The sequence below is a fragment of the Porites lutea genome, chromosome 6, assembly GCF_958299795.1.
Source record: "Porites lutea chromosome 6, jaPorLute2.1, whole genome shotgun sequence".
NCBI lineage: Eukaryota > Metazoa > Cnidaria > Anthozoa > Scleractinia > Poritidae > Porites > Porites lutea.
The window spans coordinates 11,953,217-11,977,326 of NC_133206.1; the positions used below are offsets into that span (position 1 = coordinate 11,953,217).

General features: G+C 40.1%; 2 protein-coding genes across 3 annotated transcripts; one reads left to right on the forward strand and one right to left on the reverse strand.

The window, feature by feature from the left end:
• Positions 1 to 2,360: 2,360 nt before the first annotated feature.
• LOC140940431 (ribonuclease P protein subunit p20-like) lies at positions 2,361 to 5,422 on the forward strand. The gene is made up of 5 exons (XM_073389404.1): positions 2,361 to 2,400; positions 2,478 to 2,595; positions 3,559 to 3,655; positions 4,525 to 4,581; positions 5,007 to 5,422. Exons 1-5 carry the CDS (start codon positions 2,382 to 2,384, stop codon positions 5,115 to 5,117), a joined length of 402 nt encoding a protein of 133 aa, XP_073245505.1. The 5' UTR covers positions 2,361 to 2,381; the 3' UTR covers positions 5,118 to 5,422.
• Positions 5,423 to 5,426: 4 nt separating this feature from the next.
• LOC140940430 (histone-arginine methyltransferase METTL23-like) lies at positions 5,427 to 10,396 on the reverse strand. Of its 2 annotated transcripts, none has more exons than XM_073389402.1 (5): positions 10,284 to 10,396; positions 9,932 to 10,036; positions 9,145 to 9,391; positions 7,788 to 7,872; positions 5,427 to 6,089 (listed from the first exon to the last, which is right to left on the reverse strand). In XM_073389402.1, the coding sequence occupies exons 1-5, from the start codon at positions 10,353 to 10,355 to the stop codon at positions 5,927 to 5,929; spliced, it is 672 nt and encodes a 223-aa protein (XP_073245503.1). In that variant the 5' UTR covers positions 10,356 to 10,396; the 3' UTR covers positions 5,427 to 5,926. The 2 variants fall into 2 exon arrangements, with proteins under 2 accessions (XP_073245503.1, XP_073245504.1); XM_073389403.1 differs by having other exon boundaries at positions 5,433 to 6,089; positions 9,154 to 9,391.
• Positions 10,397 to 24,110: the final 13,714 nt, after the last annotated feature.

Sequence of the window (24,110 nt, forward strand, 5' to 3'; positions counted from 1 at the left end):
ATCTTACCCCCGTCTCTACAATAATAAAACATGATAAGCTCATCCTTTAAAACAAAAAGCATCCTATCTCAACAAACTGTTGAAAGCCTTGTTTCATCAGGTACGGGGAGGGGAGGGGAGGTAGGGTAAATGCAAGTAAAAATAGCCATAGGGGAATGGGGCGGGTTTCGGAGAAAAGGCCTGTTTTCATACGTTTTGACGTCATTATGGTACCATTCGGCTGAGCCCTATGTGCCTTTTGTCCTTTTAAGATGCCTTTTGCTTTCCCAGAAAACCATGAGATTGGGAGTCTCGCCCTATCAGCACTTGGCTAGTGTCACCAGGGGACTTCTGTAAATTATATAAATAAGTTACAGTACTTTCTCATTTCATTTTTGTTTGTATAAAGCTTGTTTTCCTCATTTGATATCTTAAAATTTCAGGTACAATTTGCTCTGCAAAAATAAAGATATTAATGCAAATGTATATCATCATATCTCTGGAAGTATTCCAAATGTTTCCGCCTTTTATTTGAATGGTACTTAGCTCCTCATACAGACCTGCAAACTCCTGATAAAGGAAAATCTGAGATTCTACAAAAAGTAGTGAGATTCTATTTTTTCCTGATCAAAATTAAACGACCCCTTTTCCATTTAATAGTGGCATCAAATGTTTATTTTAATATAACCTTGCTTTAGTGTGGTCACTTATGTAACAAATTAGATGCCCCTTTTTCTTTGATGACTTTAAGAGGCCAGAAAATAGGTTATCACTGTGACGAAACATACAGCAGAGTCATTTCTTTGGGCTAAGACAACTTCATGGCTAAAATAGTCAAAGCTTATCCAGGCACATGAATTTCCCCACAAAATTTATGTTTTTATTCAACAAGGTAATATTTCAATTTAGAATATTTCCCAGAAAACCATGAGATTGGGAGTCTTGTCGTGAGACCATGAGAAAAGTTAAAAAATCGTGAGACTCATGGCAGAATTGTGAGAGTTGGCAGGTCTGCCTCATATGACATTTTCTATTGAAACCTGTATGTAGTAGGAAGAAACTTTGTATTAAGTGGGCACTACAGCATTCGCTGAGGTGTCCGCTTAAATTATACAAGTTTCACTGTACATGTTTGACTCCATTTGCACTAACTATTGATGTGGAACGATATGAAATTGCTTCATGCATAACAGATGTACATGTTTGGAGCTGTATGTAAATCTTTATAATTTTTTTTGCTATTTATGAAAACTTAATGTAAGCTTATAGGTATTACAGAGAAATATCCTTTGCTTCAACAAGATGGTACAACCTTCAAGTGTTAAAAAAATATATATTCCTGGTGTAATTATTATAGATACATAGTGTTGAGGGAAGTCTTTGGTTTCCTTTTTCTTAAAACCGAAAAATAATTGACTTACATTGTGCCGGGGTAACCGAGTCGAGGTCATCTGTTTATATCAATATTAAGCGCACTCGAATGGACTGATCATTTTTACTGCTAATTTCTCCCATTAAACATCGAGGACAATGTTTTCCACTATTGCTGACCTACCCTTCTGCCAAGTTTCGAATTTCCACACGAAACCGATTTTCTAAAACATGCGATGTTCATAAATGATCATGCAAATTTCTGCGACAAATATTCCACTTGAAAAAATTGGCTTAAACTGTTTACGAGGTAATTATCAACAGAATATAATACAATTAACTCTCCTTCTCGGAAAGAGCTGTTGCAACTATACTTTCCCTCTAACAGAAACTACTTTAAAGTCTACTTATCCCGAAAAGACAGCTTGAATAGGTGGTACTATTGGCATTATTGGAGATAACAGCAAAGTAATGAATACAATTGCAGCAGTTCTGGGACTGTACCTTTAATAGCGGCTACGCTGGCACACTCGAATGGACTGATCATTTTTTCTGCTAGTTTATCTTAATTAACTTCAGAGACAATGCTTTCCAATAGAAGTAACCCACCCTTATGCCAAGTTTCGATGTTCAACACCTCCCCGATTTCGAGAAAATGCGATATTACTGTGCGAACATGCAAACTTTTGCGGCACATTATTCCACTCGAGGAAATTGACCAAAACTGTTTACAGCTCTCATACGCGTTATTTTTCGGATTAATACACATTTCACTCACCTTCTCGGAAAGAGATGTTGGAACTGCACTATCCTACCGTGACAAAAACCATTTTGGAGCGTCAATATCCAGGAAAACCAACTTTAAAAGTAGCATTTGGAAATGGCAACGGCGCCATTTTCGAAAACTCCTCTAAGTTGCGCGCTTCTCTCTTCGTGACGTCACGATGGCCAAGATCGTCCGGACAAACAAACTACCAAGTTCACCACCCCCCCCTGGTTATGAGATACACGAAGAGGTTTCCTGAAACAACATGGCGGATGCAAGTGGCCGTAAGTTATTTTCTTAAATGAAATCACTTTTTCTTTCTTTCATCGTGCAGCTAATCATTTTCAATTTACGTGGACAGATGTAGTTAAAAAGAGAGCCCCGCAAAAAGGGAAAAGGCGCCGAACTGACATCTACGTAAACAGAAAGACGGACTTTGCAGCACAACTTGAGCGATGCCAGAAGTCACTCGATTCAAGGTTTGTTTCAGTTTTAAGGGTAGGTTAGAGTCATTTCTAAGCTCTAGGGGTAAGGGTTACGCTTGGGGCCCTCGACATAAGTGTGGGTATGTGCGGGTATCGCTGCCGCTGATGATCTGAAACCCTGACCATTAATGAAAAAAGAAACTAAAATTCCCTACCCTGTAAATCTGAAGGACGACAATTAAAACTCTGTTTTACAATCCTGTCAAGAGAAAAGGAAAAAATTTACGCCCAGAATTGTTTTGTATTTTTTCCGAAATATCAGAATACTGCCAAGATATCATGTCCTGTCAAAGAGCATGAGCCTGTATAGGACCAACCCCCCCCCCCCCCGCCCCTCCCCAATCCAATTCAGGGGATAATAGGCAGCTTAAGCAAAGACGTTTTTGAGCAACGCAATTCAACCGAAAGTGGACTTTTTGCATTCTTTGGCATTGTTTTTGGGCAGATTTTCAGGCAAATTGCCCCTATAAGTTGAAAAAACTAACCAATTCAAATTGATAGCACCAAGTCATATTAGCACAGAAAACATGTCACTTCCAGTTGATGTGCATCATCCAAAAACGTCTTTTCTTGAACTCCGTTTTGGAAACCTGCAAATAATTATTATAGTGATAATTATTGTGGCATTTTTGTAGCTTTACTTTTAATGAGAAATTTAATTAAACCAGTTTTACTTTTAAAAAAACATTCCTGCTTGCTACAAAATCAGATCAACTTCCAAGCTTCGAAGAGGCTGGCAGCAGCCCAGGGGGAACTCTGGATTTCAAGTGATGGGGATGATCAAATGGGGCAAAAATCAAAACCCAAAAATCCCTACAGCTTTAAGAGATAGAGAGCCACCTTAATGCTACATAGTGTTTTTTGTGACCATCATCATGGAAGTAAGAACAAAATTTGTTCTCACTACTCACTTTCTTAATATGGTATTTAGTAATATTTTTTTTCATTTTTTAATAGTGAGCAAGAGGTTACAATACATGGCTTGGGTGCGGCTATTAACCGTGCAATTAATCTGGCACTGCAGCTGGAACACAGAGGTCAAGGAACTGTTGAGGTATTTTTAGCAATATTATTGGATGAGGCTGAGTATGATCTGAAGAATTAATTATTATGGACATCATGGAGGTCCTTATCAGCCAAGGCCAATAACGCCCTCCATGGCAAGATCAGGAGATAAAGGGATGTTAAGTTCTGCAGAATATTCTCCAAATAGCAGATGTTGTCTGTTGAGTTGTAATTCTTGCTGTTCTTGCTATGTATTTAGGCAGTAGTTTGGCTATGTCTTCTTCATGAAACATGTGAAATGTTCTGCCACATTTTTGTACTGTACAACCAAAACAACGCAAGCTCATCCTCAGGGATTCTCATTTGCTGTCCATTTTTCTGGCATTTATGCTGTACCATTGACCTCAATTTCCACATATTGCAAACATCTTCCAAAGTTGGCCAGCGCTAGCTGGTTACGGAGAATTAGCTGTGGAATGTCAGCCAATCAGAAATGAAGCAATATTTTGCATGAATAATAATGTATGTTAATTCTTTAAGCCCCAATATCCACATACAAATTCTCCAAACTGATCTCCACACATTTCCTTCACGGATGGGTTGAGAGAATTTGATAAAAGATCAAGGCATTTTCCCTTAGGTGATCTTTTTATTAATTCTCATAACCTAATCTCTTGACATTGTATGGATATCGTTGGGAGAAAATTGATGTTAGTCACTATTAGGGCTTAAAGGGTTAATGTACCCCTGAAAGTGGGTGGTGTTTGTAAAACTGAAATATTTACATTGTGCATGTTAAAGAACAGTAGTGGAGTGGTTGACTGTGCATTATCTGGTTGTGGTCAAGATGCAAAAGATACTAGTTTTACTCCTTAAAAAATATATTAAGTATTCTAACATTACACCTCCACTTTGCAGGTATCAGCAACAACTTCCAGTGTCAAACTGATTGATGACTTTGAGCCAGAAGATGATGTAAGGATTTCTTTTAACTCCAATGGGTTTTTAAAAATTCCACTTCCTCTTGAAAGTACAGAACACAATATTACCTCTCACTAAGAAATTTTAAAATTTAACAAAGATCCCATAGGTTCATTAATACTTTTGCCACACAGAAATTTACCAACTCATTTTTCTGTTGGCTGATGTTTCCATCAGTACTTAGTACAAAATAGGCTAGAAAATTTACTGTCAAGCTCTTTGAACCATTGAAGTCAACTTTTTATTTATCAGTAAGCACAATGTGTATCCAGATAAAGCAAAATGTAAACAGCGACATCAACAAAGATTTGCCAAAATGCAGACACCTTTGCCTTTTTGCAAATCTTACCTAGTACTGATCCCACCAAAGTTTTTCATACAAAGAACTGACTGGACCTTTCATTTCTTCTGTTTTGCAGGACCGGGAAGGTTACTCCAAAGTACGAACAAACTCAGCTATTCACATAAAAGTGTATAAAAAACAACTGTCACAAGTTGCCATAGAAGGAATCTCTAAAGAAGTCACTTGAAACAATGACATGTCAAACAATGTCATGTCGTATGTTTCTGCTTTGTGTGTCACAAAGAGACTGTACTAAAGTGACAATGTGTTTTGGAACTTCAAAGATGGTTAGAAGAAATAATTATATTGACACAAAAATCACAACTATGTATAACACTATGTTATTATTATAACACTTCCTACAAGTAGAGAACAGATGGTGAACTAAAAATCTAAATCAGTCAAGTGATAGAGTGACAACTGCATCATTTTTAGTTCAGTGGAATACTAACACAGTCATTGCTTTCCAACATTACTTGCTCCTGCAGGGATGGTTTACCAGATAAAACAAGAATAGAATAACCAGTTTATTTTACAAGTTATTTTGCATAATCAGAGTTTTATCTAATATTAACAGTTATCTGACATTGCTGTACATTTAACTTATTTCACATACCTATTACTTTAACAGAACTGTTATTGAAGGAAACATTCTTTTATATGTTCTGGAGTCATGTTTATAAATAAAATCTATTCCTGTCTAGACTCCAAAAAGGGTCATTTTTTCCTTAATGCTGCAGCTTGCAAGGCACAAAGCACTGGCAAACTGAACTTCTCCCACAAAGCGTGTAACATCATATACAAGGAAAGAAAAAGGTTTGCAGGATCTTGCAGTAAGGGTGCAATCCTATGTCTGGCCAGCAAAGTCACAGAACAATCTAAACTGCAAATGTTACACATTAATAGGGACATAACTGGCAAGAAAGGTTCAACACTAACAAGCCATTTTCATGGCTCATTCAGTGTGATGGATCATCAAGGTGTTGTTGGTATTTTTCACTCAACCCCTTTGCTTGTTATTTCCAGCATATGTATGATGTGTAAATCAGATAAACTTGAACCACCAACATTGCCTTGATCAGCATCAAAATCCTTCAGAGGGATCTCAGCTCCTTGAAGTCCCCATTTATTCAACAAATCTTCAATGGTGTGGCTAGAGCTGGAATACATAAACAACAGATCGACACTTTAAGTCCAACGTGCAGATAGCAAACAACAGACCATTTGCACAATGACAGCTTTTTACTACTCTGACCAGAATTCATTTCGTTTTTTCTTTCATATTTTTAAATATTTGGTAATCCCAGTAAGATTTAAATAACAAAAGCCCTAATTTGCACAAGAAAACAAAACCCTGAAGGATTCTGTTAGTAGTACCAATGGGGCACCATTGTGCAAATGGCCTATTTCTATGACATCAATGCTTAAAGTGTGTATGACAAGAATTTTTTGTCATGATTGTTTTTAACCCATTCGCCCCTGAACCGCCCATAACCGCCCGTGCGGATCCAGGTCCTTTCTACCCATTGTGACGTCATCAGTTTTAACGGTCAAGGACAACTTTCTTCACTAACTTGTGCAGAGTGAAGAGATCTTTCAAACCATACCAGGATGAGCACAATTCAGTCAAGGGCACCAGAGAAACAAGCAAAAAACCACGTGACATTGACCTGAAAATCTCCATGAAAATCTTGTTCCATTACCCACCTACCTTTCCCTTCGCCTAATCCTAAGATCCTAAAAGCTTTCCTAAAAACTCTTCCCACCGAAATCAAGCCTACTAAATGCCCAGCAAGAGAAAAAAAAAATGAGGCAAGAAAAGCAAAAAAAGAAGGGAGGAGAGAAAGCGAAAAGTAAAAGTCAAGACTGCTGTGTCACTTTTAAACCCAAAAACTATGTCGAAATTTTGCTTCCTGCGCATGCCCGAACTTCGCAAGCTGATATTTTGCATCTGGATCAGAAGGCCGCGAAGTGTTCGACCTGTAAACCAGTTTGTGGTAAGTTTTAGCTCTTTATAGCACGACAGTGACCAGAAAACCACTCGACTAGCTTCAAAACGCGTTTTTTGGCAAAATCTCCAGGAGCGAATGGGTTAATTCCTAGATATGTGTAAAATATGTATTCGAAATTTTAACTCGCCAAAAAACTTGCCAATTGAAACCTTTTTTCTCTTCATCAAAACATGCAAATTTATCTCCAAAGATGTCTGCCCTACTGCATGACGAAATTGACAAGTATGACATAGAATGATTTGCGAGAATGTCGAATGATTGATTGCAGCAAATACAAAGGATTTTTGTTGCTGACAACTCCACAATCATCTTCAGAATCTTCATTTACTTAGGCCATACCTTTGTACAGTCAGATACATTATGCTTAATTCCACACAACACATAGCAATAACCAGAACTGGAAGGGAAAGCTGAGCAAATTAGCTGATGTCATGTGATGTCATTAGCCTTTTTTTTTATCCTTTACTCATCCCCGGTCTCTGGGACATTTCTGAAGGGAAAAAAGCAGTTTTTTGATCGCCAAAATTCAAGAAATGTTTTGGGAGACACATTTTTAAAGGTACAAATTGTTAATTAAACTTATCTAAGGACAAAAATCAGTTTTAAAAAATTTATGTCATGTGCACTTTAATAAAACATAAAGTTTACAAAAGTAAAGCAAATTCTCATCATTAGTGCTAAATAGAAATTTATAAACAGTGTATAAGAGAACTAGTGAGAAATGCTGAAACCATAATCATGAGTTCCTCTCCTGAGCCAATCTTGCAAGTCTTTTCTCAGATTTGTCAAATTCAATTCCCGCATTATTCCATAATCAAAAATAGGATTAATAGATGTTCAAGTACCTTCTTTCTTGGTAAGTTGTCCAAAACTTTGCTTGTACATTTTTCTCCATCAAAAAGGACACTGTGGCCAGAATGTCATCAAAATCTATATTTTGTAAATAACAAGAGGATAAACACGAGTGTACTTTTTTGCCCCCAGCTACATTTTGTTTTAAAAACAGCTGCTGACATGATGATAGTGGAAACTAAGCAGAGAATATAGACACACTGACACACACTAAAATACATGAAAAGTCAAGATCAAGGGAAGTGCCTGTGCATGGTGCAAACTAATTTCCGTATTGTATACAGCCAGGAACCACCACTCCTCTAAAAGAATGATTCCTCAAGAAACGTGGGTCTTGGAAAATTTTGGCTCAATATCAAAATCTGAAAAGGAATTATTGTGATCAGCTTCAAAGTCTCATTTTCAAGTGATTTTGTGTCTTGAAGACTTGAATTTTTTTGAGTCTTGGTCTTGAATTTTGAAAATGGGGTCTCACAGTCTCGTAAAGTCTCAAGTTTACGTTTTAAGAACATTTTTACATACTGCATTTCCTTAAAAAAATGCCCAGTCGTGTATTCAAAATTTTGGCTAAAAGGACGGGCACTTATAATATAATGGAAGGAGGGCACTTAATAAAAAAATTATTGAGGGGGCACTTATTAAGTTTTTTTTTTTTAAACAAACAGTAACTTTATTTTTGCTAAATCTTTAATTAAAAAACAAATACTATAATCAGGGTTTGCAAATTTCATTGATGAGTGGAGTCAATTTGACTTCTGCTTCACAAATTTTGGAGTCATTTTGGAATATTTGGAGTCAAGTATCAGACTTTCCAGCACGTGGTCCTGGCATGTATACACTATTGTGAGGGATACACGAAGTAGCTGTGCGGTCCGCTGACCTGGAAAACTCAAATCCATGATGGCGGTCATCGAGTAAACTTTGATCGTAATTTACCCTCTTCCTGTTTTGTCGTGCAGTATAATTCTTTAATTTCGATGACTTAATTAAGATTTACAACGTTAACAATTAACGTAAATTGTATTTGTTGCGAAAAAGGTAAGGACAAAACTGTGTTACCGAAAATTTCTGGAGTCGAAGTGGCTCCCTGTTTATTACCGAAAATTTTTGGAGTCGAAGTGACTCCCTCCGTAACTTCAGTGGAGTCATCTGAATAATTTTGGCGTAAAATACGCCAAATTTGGCGTATTTGCGAACCCTGCTATAATATTATCCACATAAACCCACAGTCAATATTAATGCCTTTCATTTGTTAAAACAACGTGAGGGGTAGGGGAGATGGGTGCTTATTCCGGAGAGGTTAGTTATTAAGCGTGGGCACTTATTCAAGCAAATACGTTATCTTAATACCATAATCACCTTTGGTGTCATAGAAGCAATCAGAGCCAAGAATTATATCAGCTACTGGAAGTCTGAATAGATTTGGTGAAAATTGCCCCCAAGTTATCCCAACAACTTTAATTGAATCTTGACCATTCACATGGCAACTGTGATGACAATTTCTCAAGCATTCTGAGTATTCTTCCTTATCAGTAAGAGTGACCTTTGCACCACACAGTGAAGCTACAATTCCAGGAAGTGATGTCCCTGCACCAATCTACTAGACAAAAAATAAGAGGCACTTTATTGGAGTGTTAATATGATAAGCACAGAAGTACTTATTAAGGACACTATGTTTCTGTTTCCTATTAGAAATGAGACCATCACTTTATGTGGTCACCCAAGCCATGCAAAGGTATAGCCGTTTGCAACCCAATGACAGTACCTTCATTTCTCAGTTCTTTTAAGACCCTGATTACTTTCTAGGTCACAGAATTGAACCCTCGACCTCCCACCGTGCAGTCAAAGACTCTACCAGTCCTGCCGTGGTTAGTAGAGTAAGAGTTTCATTAGATAGTTTAAAACGTCGCCTAAATTGACCACCCTCAAGCACTGTCCAGCTCAAAAGCTCCCAAAATTGAAGCTGTTAGAGTCAAGTTTTAATTAACATTTACATACAAAAACATGAAAATAGCAAGACATTAAGTTTTATAAAAATAAGCCTGTACAGACTAGGTCCACAAGTCAACTTAACAATAATAATCATAATAATACTTTTCTTGTACGCTCAGAAAGAAAAGTAAAAATAATATTTTACCTCAATAACTTGTTTTTGTTTTACTTGATCTCTGCTGTGCCAAATGAACTGTGCAAGAACTGGAGCTGAAGGCCAAGTGAACATTCCATACTGCGGATCTACAATCTTAAACAAGATATAGAAAAGGAAAACCGAGCATAAGTTAAAAAAAATTCTGAGGTCCACCTCCATTTAAGATTCGCCAAAAAGTAATATTTTCAGTAATCTTATAGCCTGTTCACAGACCCTCTATTTTCTCTTTCGAAAAGAAAAAGGAGAGGAATTGACACAATCTCTGTGTGCTCTGTGTATAGGCTGGTAATTTTAAAGCGACTTGGCGAGACTGACACTCCTAAAGAGAGTAGAAGCATACCTCAGGTATTCGCACATTTATCTCCGTTTTTGTCGACTCGTCTCGAAAGTAAAACACTCTCTCCACTTGCATTGAAGTGTGTAAAAGAACACCACATCAGTCAACTCAGGTAGGAAAACAACCAGGCGGAAAAAAGCCAACGGGCCACCGAGCGAGACTTGGTGGCTAGTTACCAGACTTCTCTCATTGTCTAATATGGCGTCTGTTGTTCTATGGATGTCGTTTTAATGTTTATAAGTTTTTTGTGTGTGTGTTTTACTTTGTTTTCAGAGTTTAATAGTATCGTGTCCGTCTGGTGTTATGTCTTAGTTTAGAGGATATGTAGTAAGTCTGAGTGATGTGTTCCACGTGTTTGTCCACGATGCATGTTTAGGAAGTGGTGTTAGTCACAGTGTTTGTCTGTGTGTAGAGTAAAGTTAGAAAGAGATCTCATTAGTTTATCTGACGCAATGCGAATGATTTTAAATGTTTTTGAATTGATAACAGCTCCTCAATGTTGGACGTCTTTACTCATATGACACCAACCTGGTGAATGATTCGAACCGTCTTCCATAAGAGTGAACTGTTGTCGTTACCTTTTAACAGATTTGTTGGTTTATGATGATATTTTTGTCTGAAACCAACTATGTGTGAATAAGGCATTTTTTATAGTTCCTTCTTATGGCTTCCTTCCCTGCTAGCAGAGGTCTCTTTTGCCTGCGTGCAGACGTCTCCTATTTCCGCGTGCAACAAAGGAAATAGGAGACGTCTGCACGCAGGCAAAGGTCTCTTACGACGATGCAGATCTCTCTCATTTTTGCCTCGTCGTGAGAGACCTCTGAAAGCAGGAAATGGTTTCCTAGCTGTCAGGAGGTTACTCACTCTGGTGCATGACTGACCACAGCTAGCCCAAGCTCAAAATAGCATCGGACATCGGCGAGCAACGGCATTGTTGGGTAGCATTCAAAATATAACGATTTGTATGGGTAAAAAACCTATCGTTTCTGTAACCTACGAACATGAAAGGATTTCAAGAAAAAACAGCTTTCCTTAATCAAAATGTTTGTTACGTCTCTCCTGTGTGGTCCACGGGCCGATTTATGGATTTTTATGAAAACGGTTTTCTCTCTCAGGAGAGACGTGACACACACTTTAAGTAAGGTAAGCTGTTCTTATTGAAATCCTTTCATTTTCGTGGGTTACAGAAACGATAAGTTTTTTCCCCAAACAAATCCTTATATTTCGAATGTAACGCAACAATGCCGATGTTCGCCGATGCTCATATTTCGAGCCTGGGCTACCTGTGGCGTACTCATCAAAGTATTTTACGGGAAGGCTCCGCCCCGAGGTCCAACCCATACCCATTCTCGTCCCCAGAGCCCCTCGGCTTAATTTGTAACGACGGGCTCTGGCCGGAGACGAGAATGACCCCTTAACCTTTTTTTTACCATTTCTGAGAGAAAAGGAAAAGTAAAGGTGTCCCATTCGCCGTCTTTAAAATGTGAATGAACAACAAAACCAGAACGTTTTCTCGACTTTTTCAGAGCCATTAGATGAATCTGTTAGCCCTTTTGGGCCTTTTTACGACCGAAATGACAGATTTTCCTACCCTTCCATGTACCTCGACTTTTGAAATCCCTACCCCTTCATATACCTGAAACCTGAAAAAGGTACCCCATTCAGGGGGAGCCTTTCCGTATAAGCTATTACAGGGAGTACCCCCATGGGGAGAGGATGTTGGCAAAACCTGGATCGGACAAGACAGGATCAACCCCTGTAACCCCATCCCTAACCTCTTGCATTAAGTGAAACACGGGGTTGATCCGATGCGGTCCGATCCATGTTGTGTTGATGCCTATTTACTCTCGAGTTAGGCCGATTTCCCGATCAAGCCTCAATGACAAGAATCTTCTTCCATATCCTCTTGTCTACCATTATTGTCCGAATCTCACACTTATTGTCGAGTGCGGTATTCCTTTTCACTCTTCCTACAATCTGTTTCAAAGTTTTTGGGGCTCACAGGTCAGTTTTTCTCATCCCATCTCCATACGCATGCCGTGGGCATAGTGAACCCACGCTCTTATTTGTTAACTGCAAATGAAAATTAAGTAAGAGATAAAATCTTACCTGTTTTGTTCTATTCTTGAATCTACTGTTTTGCGAAGTGAAATGGAAGTTGTTTTACGATGCAAAAACTATGTTCAAGTCGACGCTTTAACCGTTGAGATTTTATCTGTTATTTAATTTCCATTTGCAGTTTACAAATAGGAGCGTGGGTCCCCTATGCCGTGGGAGAACTGTTTTGCGGTTCCTAGCCAACAGCTACCACTTGTCCACGGTGGAGTTGGCGCTTAAAGGAGTGCTTTGTATTCGCCTCGGTAGTAAAGGGTCCTTGATACCCGGGTTCCCCCGCTTATTGACCCGACGCCGCTATGCCATGCTAATGGGCCCAAATAGGGGCGAAACAGCTTTCCAAGGTTGCCACTGCCGGGGTGGTACGGTTGCAGTACACATGGGTAAGGTACTGACCATACCGCAGAGTTGGTACGTGTACTTCAGTGTTTATTTTCGTATTGCTACATTTTGTTGCCCGAAAACACATTCTGAGATAATTTCATTTGGTTGCCTTGGTGGCAGCGAAAGCTAGGAGAAGGCGTTGAATAGCTCTCTTGTTAGTGAGTTTTGGAACAACCAACCGTTTTGTTTTTACAATGTTTTTATTTACAATTCTCTTTTCAATATAACTTGCAAGTTCTGTTTCTTGCTGCTTTCATTCTCCAACAAGTTGTACCCGTTCAGGTTCACGGATTCTTGGCGCGCTAATCGTGCATATTCATAAGGACGAAGGCAAACAAACTCCCTATAGCAAGAAACACAATTTTTAACGTCCTCTCCTACCAGTTTTCTTCTCCACATTTCCATTGTTCCCCACCACCACCACTACCGCATTTCTATTGGTTTCCCTTCACCACCAAACGGCTGTGAATTCACCGTCGTTCATGTATTCCTCCGCAACGTATTGATATTCCTTCGCTAAAAAGGGGTAAAACACCCCTCTCATACTACTATAATGGTTACGTTTTTACTTTTTCCGTCATGGTGTCCACGTAAAACCAAGCAACCGGCGTTTGTTTTGTCACATTTGTAACCCGGACAAGTTGCCTTGCAACCAGGCCTGCCTTGGAAAAACATAGAAATAAACATGGCTCCCAGAATAACACGTGATTGCTGTGTGATACCTGTAGTTTCAAAGGAACCCTTTCGAAAAGTGGAGAAGGTGGATTCAGCGATTTGAATTGTATGTCGCCGCGAAGCAGATGACCAGAAAACCCGTTGCGACTAAGATCGCAATGTTGTTGTCAGCAGTTGGACCCGACGCCTTGGAGCGATACAACAACTTTGAATGCCAAGAAGGTGAAGACGAGGCAAAATATAACCACGTGAAGACAAAGTTGGACACCGAGTTAGAGGGTCAGAAACGAATTGTATTCTCCAACTATCCGTTCTGGGATCACTCGAAGACCTCGGGCCAAACATTCTACGAATTCCTATCTCAGCCTTCTCTGTCTTGCGAATTTGCTGAACTAGATAACATGATCAGAGACAGAAAAGTATTCTTCACTGAAAATCCCGCACTAAAAGAGCGGCTGTTACGCGAACCGAAGCTAGACCTACAGAAGGTCGTACATATTTCTCGATCCTCGGAGCTGGCATATAAGGAGTTCGTAAGCATGAAAGGCGCTGCGAAGAAGGAAGAGCAACAAGTACACGGGCTCAACACGAATCGGCCAAACAAAATCCAAGCTTCAACAGGTGGCAAGCAACCTCGATCTCGGGGTCGAGGAGCACGAAACCGCAGTAGAAGAAAAAGTTGTCGAAGATGCGGTACCACGCATGCGCGAAACTAGTGCCCAGCTTGGGAAAAGTCCTATTTAAAGTGTGGAGGTCCAAACCACTTCAGCATGAAATCGTTGATCAAGGCAGTAGTAAGGCTGAATTTTTTATGGATTGCCTGTATGTTGAAAACATCGCCACCAAAGACAGTTCTGTATGGTTTTCAGTTGTGAATGTTAATGGCAAAAAACTACGGATGATGCTGGATGCTGGTGCCTCAACAAACGGGATATTTTGCAAGACCCTCAGAAAGTTGCGCAATTCTCCCGCCCTGCGTTCGTCCAATGTTTGTTTGAAAGCATATGGTGATCACATAATCAACCATAAAGGCAAAGTCACCCTAACTTACAAAGCCAACCAATATCAAGACACGTTCGACTTCTATGTTGCGATGACAATGGCACCTCCCATCTTAGGACTGCAAGCCTGTGAGAAGTTGGGTCTGATTGAACAAACGGATTGCCCTCCAGAGCAACCGAAACAAAATCCTGCAGAGGATGCAGTTACTAGTACCTCCTATCACCTCACAAAGGAAGACTTTTTGGAAGAATTTTTATGACGTGGTCACAGGCATGGGCAAGTTTCATCGGTACCACATCACCATTAAGAGAAGGCAATGAACCTGTCATACAACCTCCACGTCGAGTCCCACAGGGGTTGCAAGACCGTCTGAAAGAGAAACTGGACCAAATGGAATATGACAGGATCATTGCTAAGACTGACAAACCTATGGACTGGGCAAACAGCTTCGTAATTGTTGAAAAGAAGGATGGAAGCTTCCGTTCGTGGTTAGATCCGAAGGACTTGAACAGTATTATTAGACGAGAACATTTCCAGATCCCTACATTTGAAGATGTTGTTTCACGCCTAGGAAAGAAGAAATATTTCACAATCGTGGACCGAAAGGACTCTAACTGGCAAGTGCCCGTAAGCGAAGAAAGCTCGTACTTACCTTCAATACCCCTTTTGGCCGATACCGCTACTTACGTATGCCATTTGAAATCTGCTCTGCGTCTGAGGTGCTGTAGAAGAGAAAATATAAAGTGTTTGGAGACATGCAAGGAGTAGAAGTCATCGTAGACGACAGGATCATCGCTGAGGCTACTGAGGAGGAGCACGATCGCCTGTTGAGAAATGTGATGCCAAGGGCAAGAGAACAAAATGTGTAGTTCCATCCCAAAAAGATCCAGTTTTACCTCAAACGAGTTGTCTATTTTGGGACCATCATAAGTGAAGATGGAATCCGTCCTTATCCCGCTAAAGTCAATGCCATGGTGGAACTGCCACAACCAGCGAGTAAAGAAGATGTTTGCAGACTGATGGGCACGGTGGCATCCCTTAAGGATTTCATCCCTGACATGTTCACAACCATGTTCCCTATCAGGCAACACTACTTATAAGAAAGATTACGATTTCCGGTGGTTACCAGAACATGAGCAGGCCCTTGATAAGATCAAAAAATTCTTATCAGCGAGCTAGTCCTGCGTTTCTACGACCCCACTAAAAGGTGACCATATATAGAACCTGATGCCTCATTTACTGGGGTAGGTGCCTGCCTCCTCCAGGACAGTGGCCAGTTGGCCTATTCCTCACGAGCATTAACTCAAACTGAGCAGATCGAAAAGGAGTTACTAGTAGTCTCATTTGCTGCCGAACAATTTCAGCATTACCCCTATGGAAGAGACGTTGAAGTAGAGTACGATCACAAACCACTAGAAACCATAATCCGCAAGCCAGTGCAGAATGCTTCCCCAATAATTCAGCTCATACGTCTTCGGTTACTGAGGTACAAAGCAAACCTGCACTTTGTCCCAAACAGGCAACAAGGTGTGCAGTGCTGATATACTATCCCGGGCACACCCGCTATCCTCACTTCCAGCTGAAGACAAACGAATTGAGGAAACGGAGCTGAAAATAGACAGTCTGGTTTCCTCCGTTCTACTTTCCAGCGACAAAATAAACCTTCTGAAACAAGCAACAGCTACAGGCGATTCCCTATAGATGGTGAAAAACCTCATTAAGGGATGGCCAGCATACAAGAGAAACACCCCATCTTTACAAGACAATACTGGCCACTACGTGACGAACTACGCATTATAGAAGGCCTGGTATTTAGAGGTGAAACCCTAGTCATACCACCTAGTATGCGTCACGAATTGTTGACCAAACTACATGAAAGCCACTTGGGCATAGATAAATGTAAAGTAAGTGCACGCCCCATCATGTACTGGTCTGGAATGGGGCGAGACATCGAGGAAACAATATCAAGGTGCTCCATATGTGCCAAATACAAACAAGCCTGCCAATTCCTGCGAGTCACTTATCGCTCATGTTATCCAAGAACGTCCATGGTCAAAACTAGGGACAGAGATGTTCACATTCAGGGGAAGGGATTATCTTCTAGTTGTAAATTACTTTTCCAAATAACCAGAAGTCTCCTGGTTATCGACGAAAACTGCAAGCTGTGTGATCTCACCCCTGAAGACCTGCTTTGCAAGACTTGGTATAGCTGACCCTGTCACTGCAGACAACAAACCATTTGGGAGCAATGAGTTTGCCAAGTTTGCCGAATAGCGGGGCTTCAAAGTTAAGACGTCAAGTTCTCACCATGCCCTATCTAAAAGGCAAAGTGAGAGATCAGTTAGAACAATAAAGCAGTTTATGAGGAAAGTAGCGGACGGAGGACGAGATATGCCGTTGGCCCTCTTAGCATACAGAAATACACCAATATCAGGTCTTGAGTACTCTACAGCACAGTTACTGATGAGCCGAATGTTAAACGACAGGCTGCCAACAGCGACAAGTCTGTTATCTCCAAAGGTTGCCCAGGGTGTACACAGGTCTTTACCAGCCAGACAACAAAGACAAAAGAGATACCGTGATCGGGGCACCAAGGCCCTGCCTCCGCTTCAAATTGGTGTCCATGTGACCATTCAGCGAGAGTGCACGTGGAGCCCCGCCATTGTCGTAGAGAAGAACGCAGCACCACGCTCATTCAAAGTCAAGACTGAGATGGCCAAATTCTCCAGTCCATGGAGGCTGAGTCCACCCAACCAGACCAAGTCGTGTTGCCACCAACACCTGCAGAGGATAAAGTGGCCTACCGAATGACCCATGCTTCTCTAAGTACTTCTCCAGAGAAAGTCCCCTCCGAGACAACCTTCCTTGTAGGACTTCCAGTGTCAACCCCTTTGGCACCCGAAATGGTTGAACGAGTATGAACATAAACTTTCTCGAACAATTGTATGCAATTGTAAGGTGGAACTCAAATATTTTGTGTCTTAGGAATGTTAACTGTTGTTGTTATCATTAACCTTGTAGGTGTGAACGATTATGAACATTGTCTTTCAAGAACAATGCTATGCCTTAGGGTGGAACTCGAGTATTTTGTGCCTTGAAATGTTATCTGTTATTGTTATCATTGACCTTGATGGTGTGGACATACCGCACTGGTACATTTCTTTAGTTTGTTTGTTGCTTACAGGCACCATTTTATAATGTCAAATAAGTTTCATATCAGCTCCACACCTAAGTCCAGTTTTGCTCATTTAGTTTTAAATTTCTTTGTTAAAACATAGGCACGTTTAACGTGCATGAGCTAATTTTAATGCTTCAGTGTAACCGTATCAACAGTCTACTGTTTTAATCCTAAATTCTTTGTCTTTCCTCCGGACATCTGTTGCAAAGTAAACAAATTGTTTAAGTACTATGAATATCAACTCACCAAACGTTGCTCAGAGGGAAGACTAGAAGGTTTCAAGGTTTCTTCATGGTTTCTTAAAATAATGAGGCTCGTCGAATTCGTAGGTAAAAGAAGGCAAATTGTTTACTAGAAAATTTGCTCAAATGATTTTAAGGAATCGCCTGGGCTTTACAACATCTGCAATAGTCCAGTTTTGAATTAAAAATTACCGCTGAATACAAACATTAACGACACATTCATACAGGGTTAGTCTCGACGTAAAGTAAAATATTCAGAAATTTCGGCAAGTAAGTGTTTGAAATTTGAATATACACAATAGACAGAATAATAAACAGGTCTCTTTCTCGTTGGAATTTGTGAATATATTACTTCAGAATGAGGCTAAGGCTGTAAAAAATGCGTCTTCACTTCTTTCATTCAGCGGTCATAGCGCACTCGAAAATGGACTATTATTAAAGTTACCGTAAAATTCCGAAAATAAGCCCCTCTATGTATAAGCCCCTCCAAATATAAGCCCCCCAAACCCGTAACGTAAAAACCCCTCCGTTAAATCGCCCTCCAAATATAAGCCCCCGGGGGCTTGTAATTGGAAAATTGCCCTCGAATACAAAGAAAAACAAAGCAAAAACGGTAAATTTACTTCCAACCATAGGGTTAGTCCAATCGATTTTAAGACGCAAAATTTCCCTCCGTACATAAGCCCCTCCAAATATAAGCCCCTTAAAAAGGGCCTTTGAAAATATAAGCCCCGGGGCTTATTTTCGGAATTTTACGGTATGCTTACCACAAAACAAAGCGGCAAAAAAGTGGTTTTCTACTGAGATATCTTTAATGCACACAACTGATGCATTTCTCAAAGGAATTGATGATAAGAAATTGACTGCCTGCGTACTTTTAAATATGAGTAAAGCTGTTCGACAGCGTTGACCAGCAAACATTGTTACGTAAAATACACAGCGTCGACGCCTCAACCAGCGCGCTAAAATGCTTTAACAGCTACCTTACAAATAGAAATCAAGTGGTACGAATTCATAGTTCCGTTTCTGATCCTCTTCCCGTTGAATGCGGTGTTCCTCAAGGCAGTATTCTAGACCCCTCTATTATTTAGCATATGCGTAAATAATCTACCCGAAGTTCCAAAGCATTGCTCTATAGAATGTTATGTAGACAACACAAAAGTGTTTGTTTCTTTTAACTTACCGGACTCCCAACGGATTCTCCAAGAAATGAATGAAGATCTCTTGCAGATACGCAACTGGTGCTTTGGAAATCGGTTACTACTGAATCCAGACAAGACAAAATTAATTTTTTTCGGAAGCCGACAGATGATCTCTAAGCTCCATGAAGTTCATTTGTCTTTGTTGGGAAAGGACATTTTCCCAATCACAAAGCGCACAGCTCTTTCGTTTTCTTTTTCTAGTTTATCATCAGCTATTGATTGCATCAGCTATCACATTGCCTTAAAATATCGTTCCAATCGGCTCTGTGTACTTCTCCTTTGAACTGCAACTTCCCCAAATTGTCGCCAAGGAGACTAAATTCATTAGCAACCTTAAACTCCCCTCTATGAATAAAAAAAGCAGAAATGTTTTGGACACTGTCCAAAACGTCCTTGAAACTTTTCAAAGTGGTTGTTTCGTTCGAGCGTTCGCCTTCACCTGGGGTATCTTCTTTTTCCATTTCATTCTGGTCGTCATTCTCTATTTCCATGGCATCGTGAGAAGTACCAATGGCCTCCAGGAGCTGTTGTTCGGTAAGAAGACTGTAACAGGCTGGAAGTTCGTTATCGGACTCCAGGTAAGCACTGATTCCACTTCCAAGTGCAACCTGTTGGACGAGATTCTCCAGTTCCTCATCGGTCGAGACATCAAGATCAGCAAAGGGATCCTCCTCTCCTTTCACAGTACTGACGGTAGCTGCTTCTGAGAAAGTGCTGGAAATTCCAGCTGCTCTTTGTTGGGAAAGGACATTTTCCCAATCACAAAGCGCACAGCTCTTTCGTTTACTTTTTCTAGTTTAGCGGATGCTGTTTTGCTGCAGAAAGGGCAATGAATGATTGACTAGAGCTCGCTGCGTATGAAAATTTATGATATAGCTTTTCAGTGAGTATCTCTCAGACATACACCATGGCAAATGCAAATAAGTAAGCCATTATAAATAGAGTCATGCATATTCTGGAAGAAAATCCGTAGAGCTCCACACCATCAGCGGGGGCTATTTTCCTTAGTTTCTTTACGTACGCTCCAGTTCTATGTGAGAGGCTGGCATTAGTGATCAGGCCCAGCATGTTTGTCTCGATTGATATTGTGAAGCACTTCAGAATTACCTCCAGCAAGAGTACATCATCTACCAAGCTCGTTCCCAGGGAAAAGGCCTTTGTATTGGCTGCTCACGTGTCCCCTCGTACACCCAAAATCCTGGGTGTGATGAATTGGTACTGTATATGCGATATAAATCTCAAATTATGTGTAACCTCAAAGTGGGTGAATTAACGAGTAACGAGTTTTTACTGGAGTTTCTCTTTGTCATAGACATGTCGTGTTAAGTTATTGTAAGCTTCTGATTTCTTTGTACCAGACAGAGATTCCTTGAAAAGGAACATTTGCGAAACCACTGGTATAAATTACAGGCTACCATACACGCTAATAGTAACCAAATATTTATATCAACGCTGCAGTACTGGAAAAGTTCGCTTTTCGACTTTTCTGATGTGTAATAATTTTGTGAAGTGAGCCGCCTTACCCAACTTAGTTTTATACTCTTTTTAATACTCGCAGCCATATAGCAACACACGACACACAAGTATTAGTTTAGACTGTATCCTGTCCTTTAAAAAACATTGAACTTTGAGACCAAATTAAATGACTTGCGGTAAAGAAATACTCTGGACCATTAAAAGCGACGTACAGAACTGTAGCCGATCCCAATCAATCATTCGATACAAGAAAAATCTTTTGTAATAATTATTCTTGAAAGAGCAATGCTATGTTTCAAATTCTTTCTTGGCTGACTTGGCTATTTCCTGCTGCATCCGTTGCGCGGAGCTTTGTATGTCTCAAGTCCGGTTTGTTTAAAAAGAACACTATTCTTCATAAAACATTTCGCTGAACAATTCTGTTTAAATTAAGTTCAATATATTTCATTTCCACTGATCCTGGAGTGAATGACATGGGACGAAATCACTTTCCAGCTGATTGTAATTCCACCTCGGGGGAGGGTAATTTACGAATTTCGGGGTGGGGATGTGCCGCTGGGACCCTGGAACCCGTCACCTATACCAGAGCTAGTTCAGCTGAATTTTGTTACCCTATACTAGAGTAAACTCCCCAAATCCCCCCTATCCTAGAGTAGCTGTTTCCCTAGTCTAGATAAAATCTTCAACCAACTGATCAGTTTCCTGAAAAATGATACCCTATTGTAGAGCCAAACGCTCTGATTTATATACCCTATCCTAGAGTAAACTGCTTGAAAACCATATCTTTCACAGCGGCACATACCTATATAGCCCATATATGGCAGTACCCCCCCAGACATTCCACACGCATGGTCAAGACAGGTGAATTGTGTCGATAGCGACACAATATAGCGATAACGTCTAAAATCTGAGGCAATTTCTTGGACCTAGTTGGGTTTGTTATGTTCCTTAGACGCAACACTGCAGGGCCTCTATAATAAGCGTGTAACTTTTGATTGCCGCATTAAAGGGACCTCGAGTTTTTGAACGGCACAACCGAAAATAAAGACGGTTCTAAGTGTTAGTATTTTCTCTGGCCGCTTCTCGTTACTCACTCCTGTCATCGCTAAAACAGCGGGTTCCATAAGTTACATTCTCAGTGAATGTTTACGCCAGACCAGCCGATTCCAGGCCTTTCCCCGACCCTCCCCTGGGACAAGGTTGATTATCGACAAAGAATTGTCCTCCTTTGTGCCTCCTGCGAGACTATTTTACTTTAGCGGAGCGCGAAGTAAAGGATTTGCGACGCTCAGGAATGTAATAAAGTTGACGTTTTTGGGACAAGATTGGGCACGCAAAGTCTGTAGGTTTTCGGTTTTAATTAGTTCAAGGTCACTTCGATTTCTTTGATTTATTCTTTAACTTATTCGAGGAAGAAATAATTTTTATTTTGGCTTTCCCGTGGTTTGAACCGACTCGCCTGTGTGACCCGTCAGATCAGAGGAGACTCTAAGTTAAGGGCTAAGCCGATTGCGCTACTGCGACCCAAGGTAGTTCGAGATACGAAAAATAGCTTAAGTTCGTGACTTTTCGGCTTGTTTCGGCTATTTCATGAAATGAGACCGGACTACTTCGTGATATCTTGAGATCATGCACTTCGAGTTTAGTCTTTAATTTACTCGAGGACATTGCCGCGCAAACACACGAAATTTCTCTTCGAGTGTTGGAAAACATTTCACGAGTGAGCGCTCCTTTCGAACTGTTTTATAATGAATTTAAAGTTACAAAATGCTGCACAAAGACGTTTTGTCTTTGTTACGTGTTACGTAGTAAAATTACTTTCATGCGTTGCGTGACTTTCTCGAACGTTCTCTACGTTTTTGGATTATTCATGAATAATTAATTAGGGCATGTTTACATTTCAGCATGAGTCAGCAGATTTGCATCTTTACTGAAATCATATAATATGTCGAAAAGCTACTACTATTCGCCTGTTTAGTATTTTCTAGAACCTTATGTCAAACAGTATAAACGTTCCAAGTGAGTTCTTTTGACGAACTAAGTTTTTTCCACGAGCTGGAGTGCTGTGTTAGTCAAGTGTGACGAAGGTCGATTTTCACGTTCTGTTTCTACAAGTTGGCGGAAGCCGTAAGATATCTGAAGTTCAAGTGAGAGTTTGTTATTATTGGCAGAGGCTGTTTAGTTTTACTTAAGTTCAAGTCAAGCTTTTGTCGGCGGATGCTGTGTTTTAAAGCTCTGTAAAGACTATGTTGCTTTGGTATTAAACTTCCTTGTGTTAATCCGACATCCATGCGTGCTGATAGTCAGTGAATAATTATCCTCAAAACATTCGAACTTTAGCCAATTCCATGCTCAACGTAATTGACTCCTTACCCATGCCTTACATATCTTAAATCAGTACATGAGACTGCTATGCTGTTTTTGAAGCCTGGTGTAAGAATAATAGAGAATTCGCTTTTCACTGTTTGTTTTGTTGACTTTTTATTCACCGCCAGTAACCTCTGTCCAGAATATCCCTAAATTTAAGGACAGGGCCAACTGGTCACGCGACACTGTTCAACCAGTGAAAAGGCGCGCTTGTATTTCTCAAAACATCGAACCAGTGATCAAAACCATTTTCATAACAGCGGACGGAATCGGACAGCCAAGAAGATAAGCTTACAGTACTAGTCTACGTTTCACATCATTTCAAAGAAAACTTTTGACGTAGGAGAATAAGAGTATTATTCGTTGCAAGGAATCATTGGAGTGTTCGAACTGATTCCGGACTGATCGCAGAGGTCGTGGCTTCACTGGCATGGCTTGCAAGATTTTTGATAGAAGCAAACTGGTCCCCTGTAAAAATAGCCGTAGAGAGTTTGTGAAAATTGGTGGAGATCGTACAAATCAGGAATGGTACTACGTACTTCTACAGGACAAGAATCAAAGAACCAGTCATCATAACAGGAATAAAAAGTAGTTCAAATTTATTAATTTTTCTTCTTTGTTTCTTTGTTGTTTCATGTTGACTTCACGCATCTGGTGCTTTCTTTGCTTGCTGTCGTACCTGCAATGTTTTAATTTTATCTCACATAATGAGTGCATGTTCAATGAGTAGCGGAAGTACATCATTTACAGTTGGAATTTGTCTTCTTTCTTTGATTTTTTTTTAACTGTGGATGAACATTTGGAGAATCCAACAATAACAAATCGTTCCAGATTTGGTGAATTTCAAAAGCAAAGCGGTTAGTTTCTACCTTGCGCTTATAATCTTTAATTTTATCCCCGCAAATTCAGCAAAGTGAGGCGAGATGTTGGGCGTGAATATCCATAAGACTAATAAGTTGTTTTGGCCTTGAGAAGAAAAAAGAAAAAGGCTCGTATTAATGCGAAAAAAAATAACACGGCTCTGCCATGTCTGCGTAAAACCCGGGAGTGGAACACGTACGTGTTTTGGACCTTGGTATTCAAAAATTGTCTACCAAAATTCTAGGTTGTCTACCATCCCTACATTCAACATAATAAAAGTTAATCGATGTGACAATCGAGGAAAAATATCAAGAACTTCGTAAAAAGT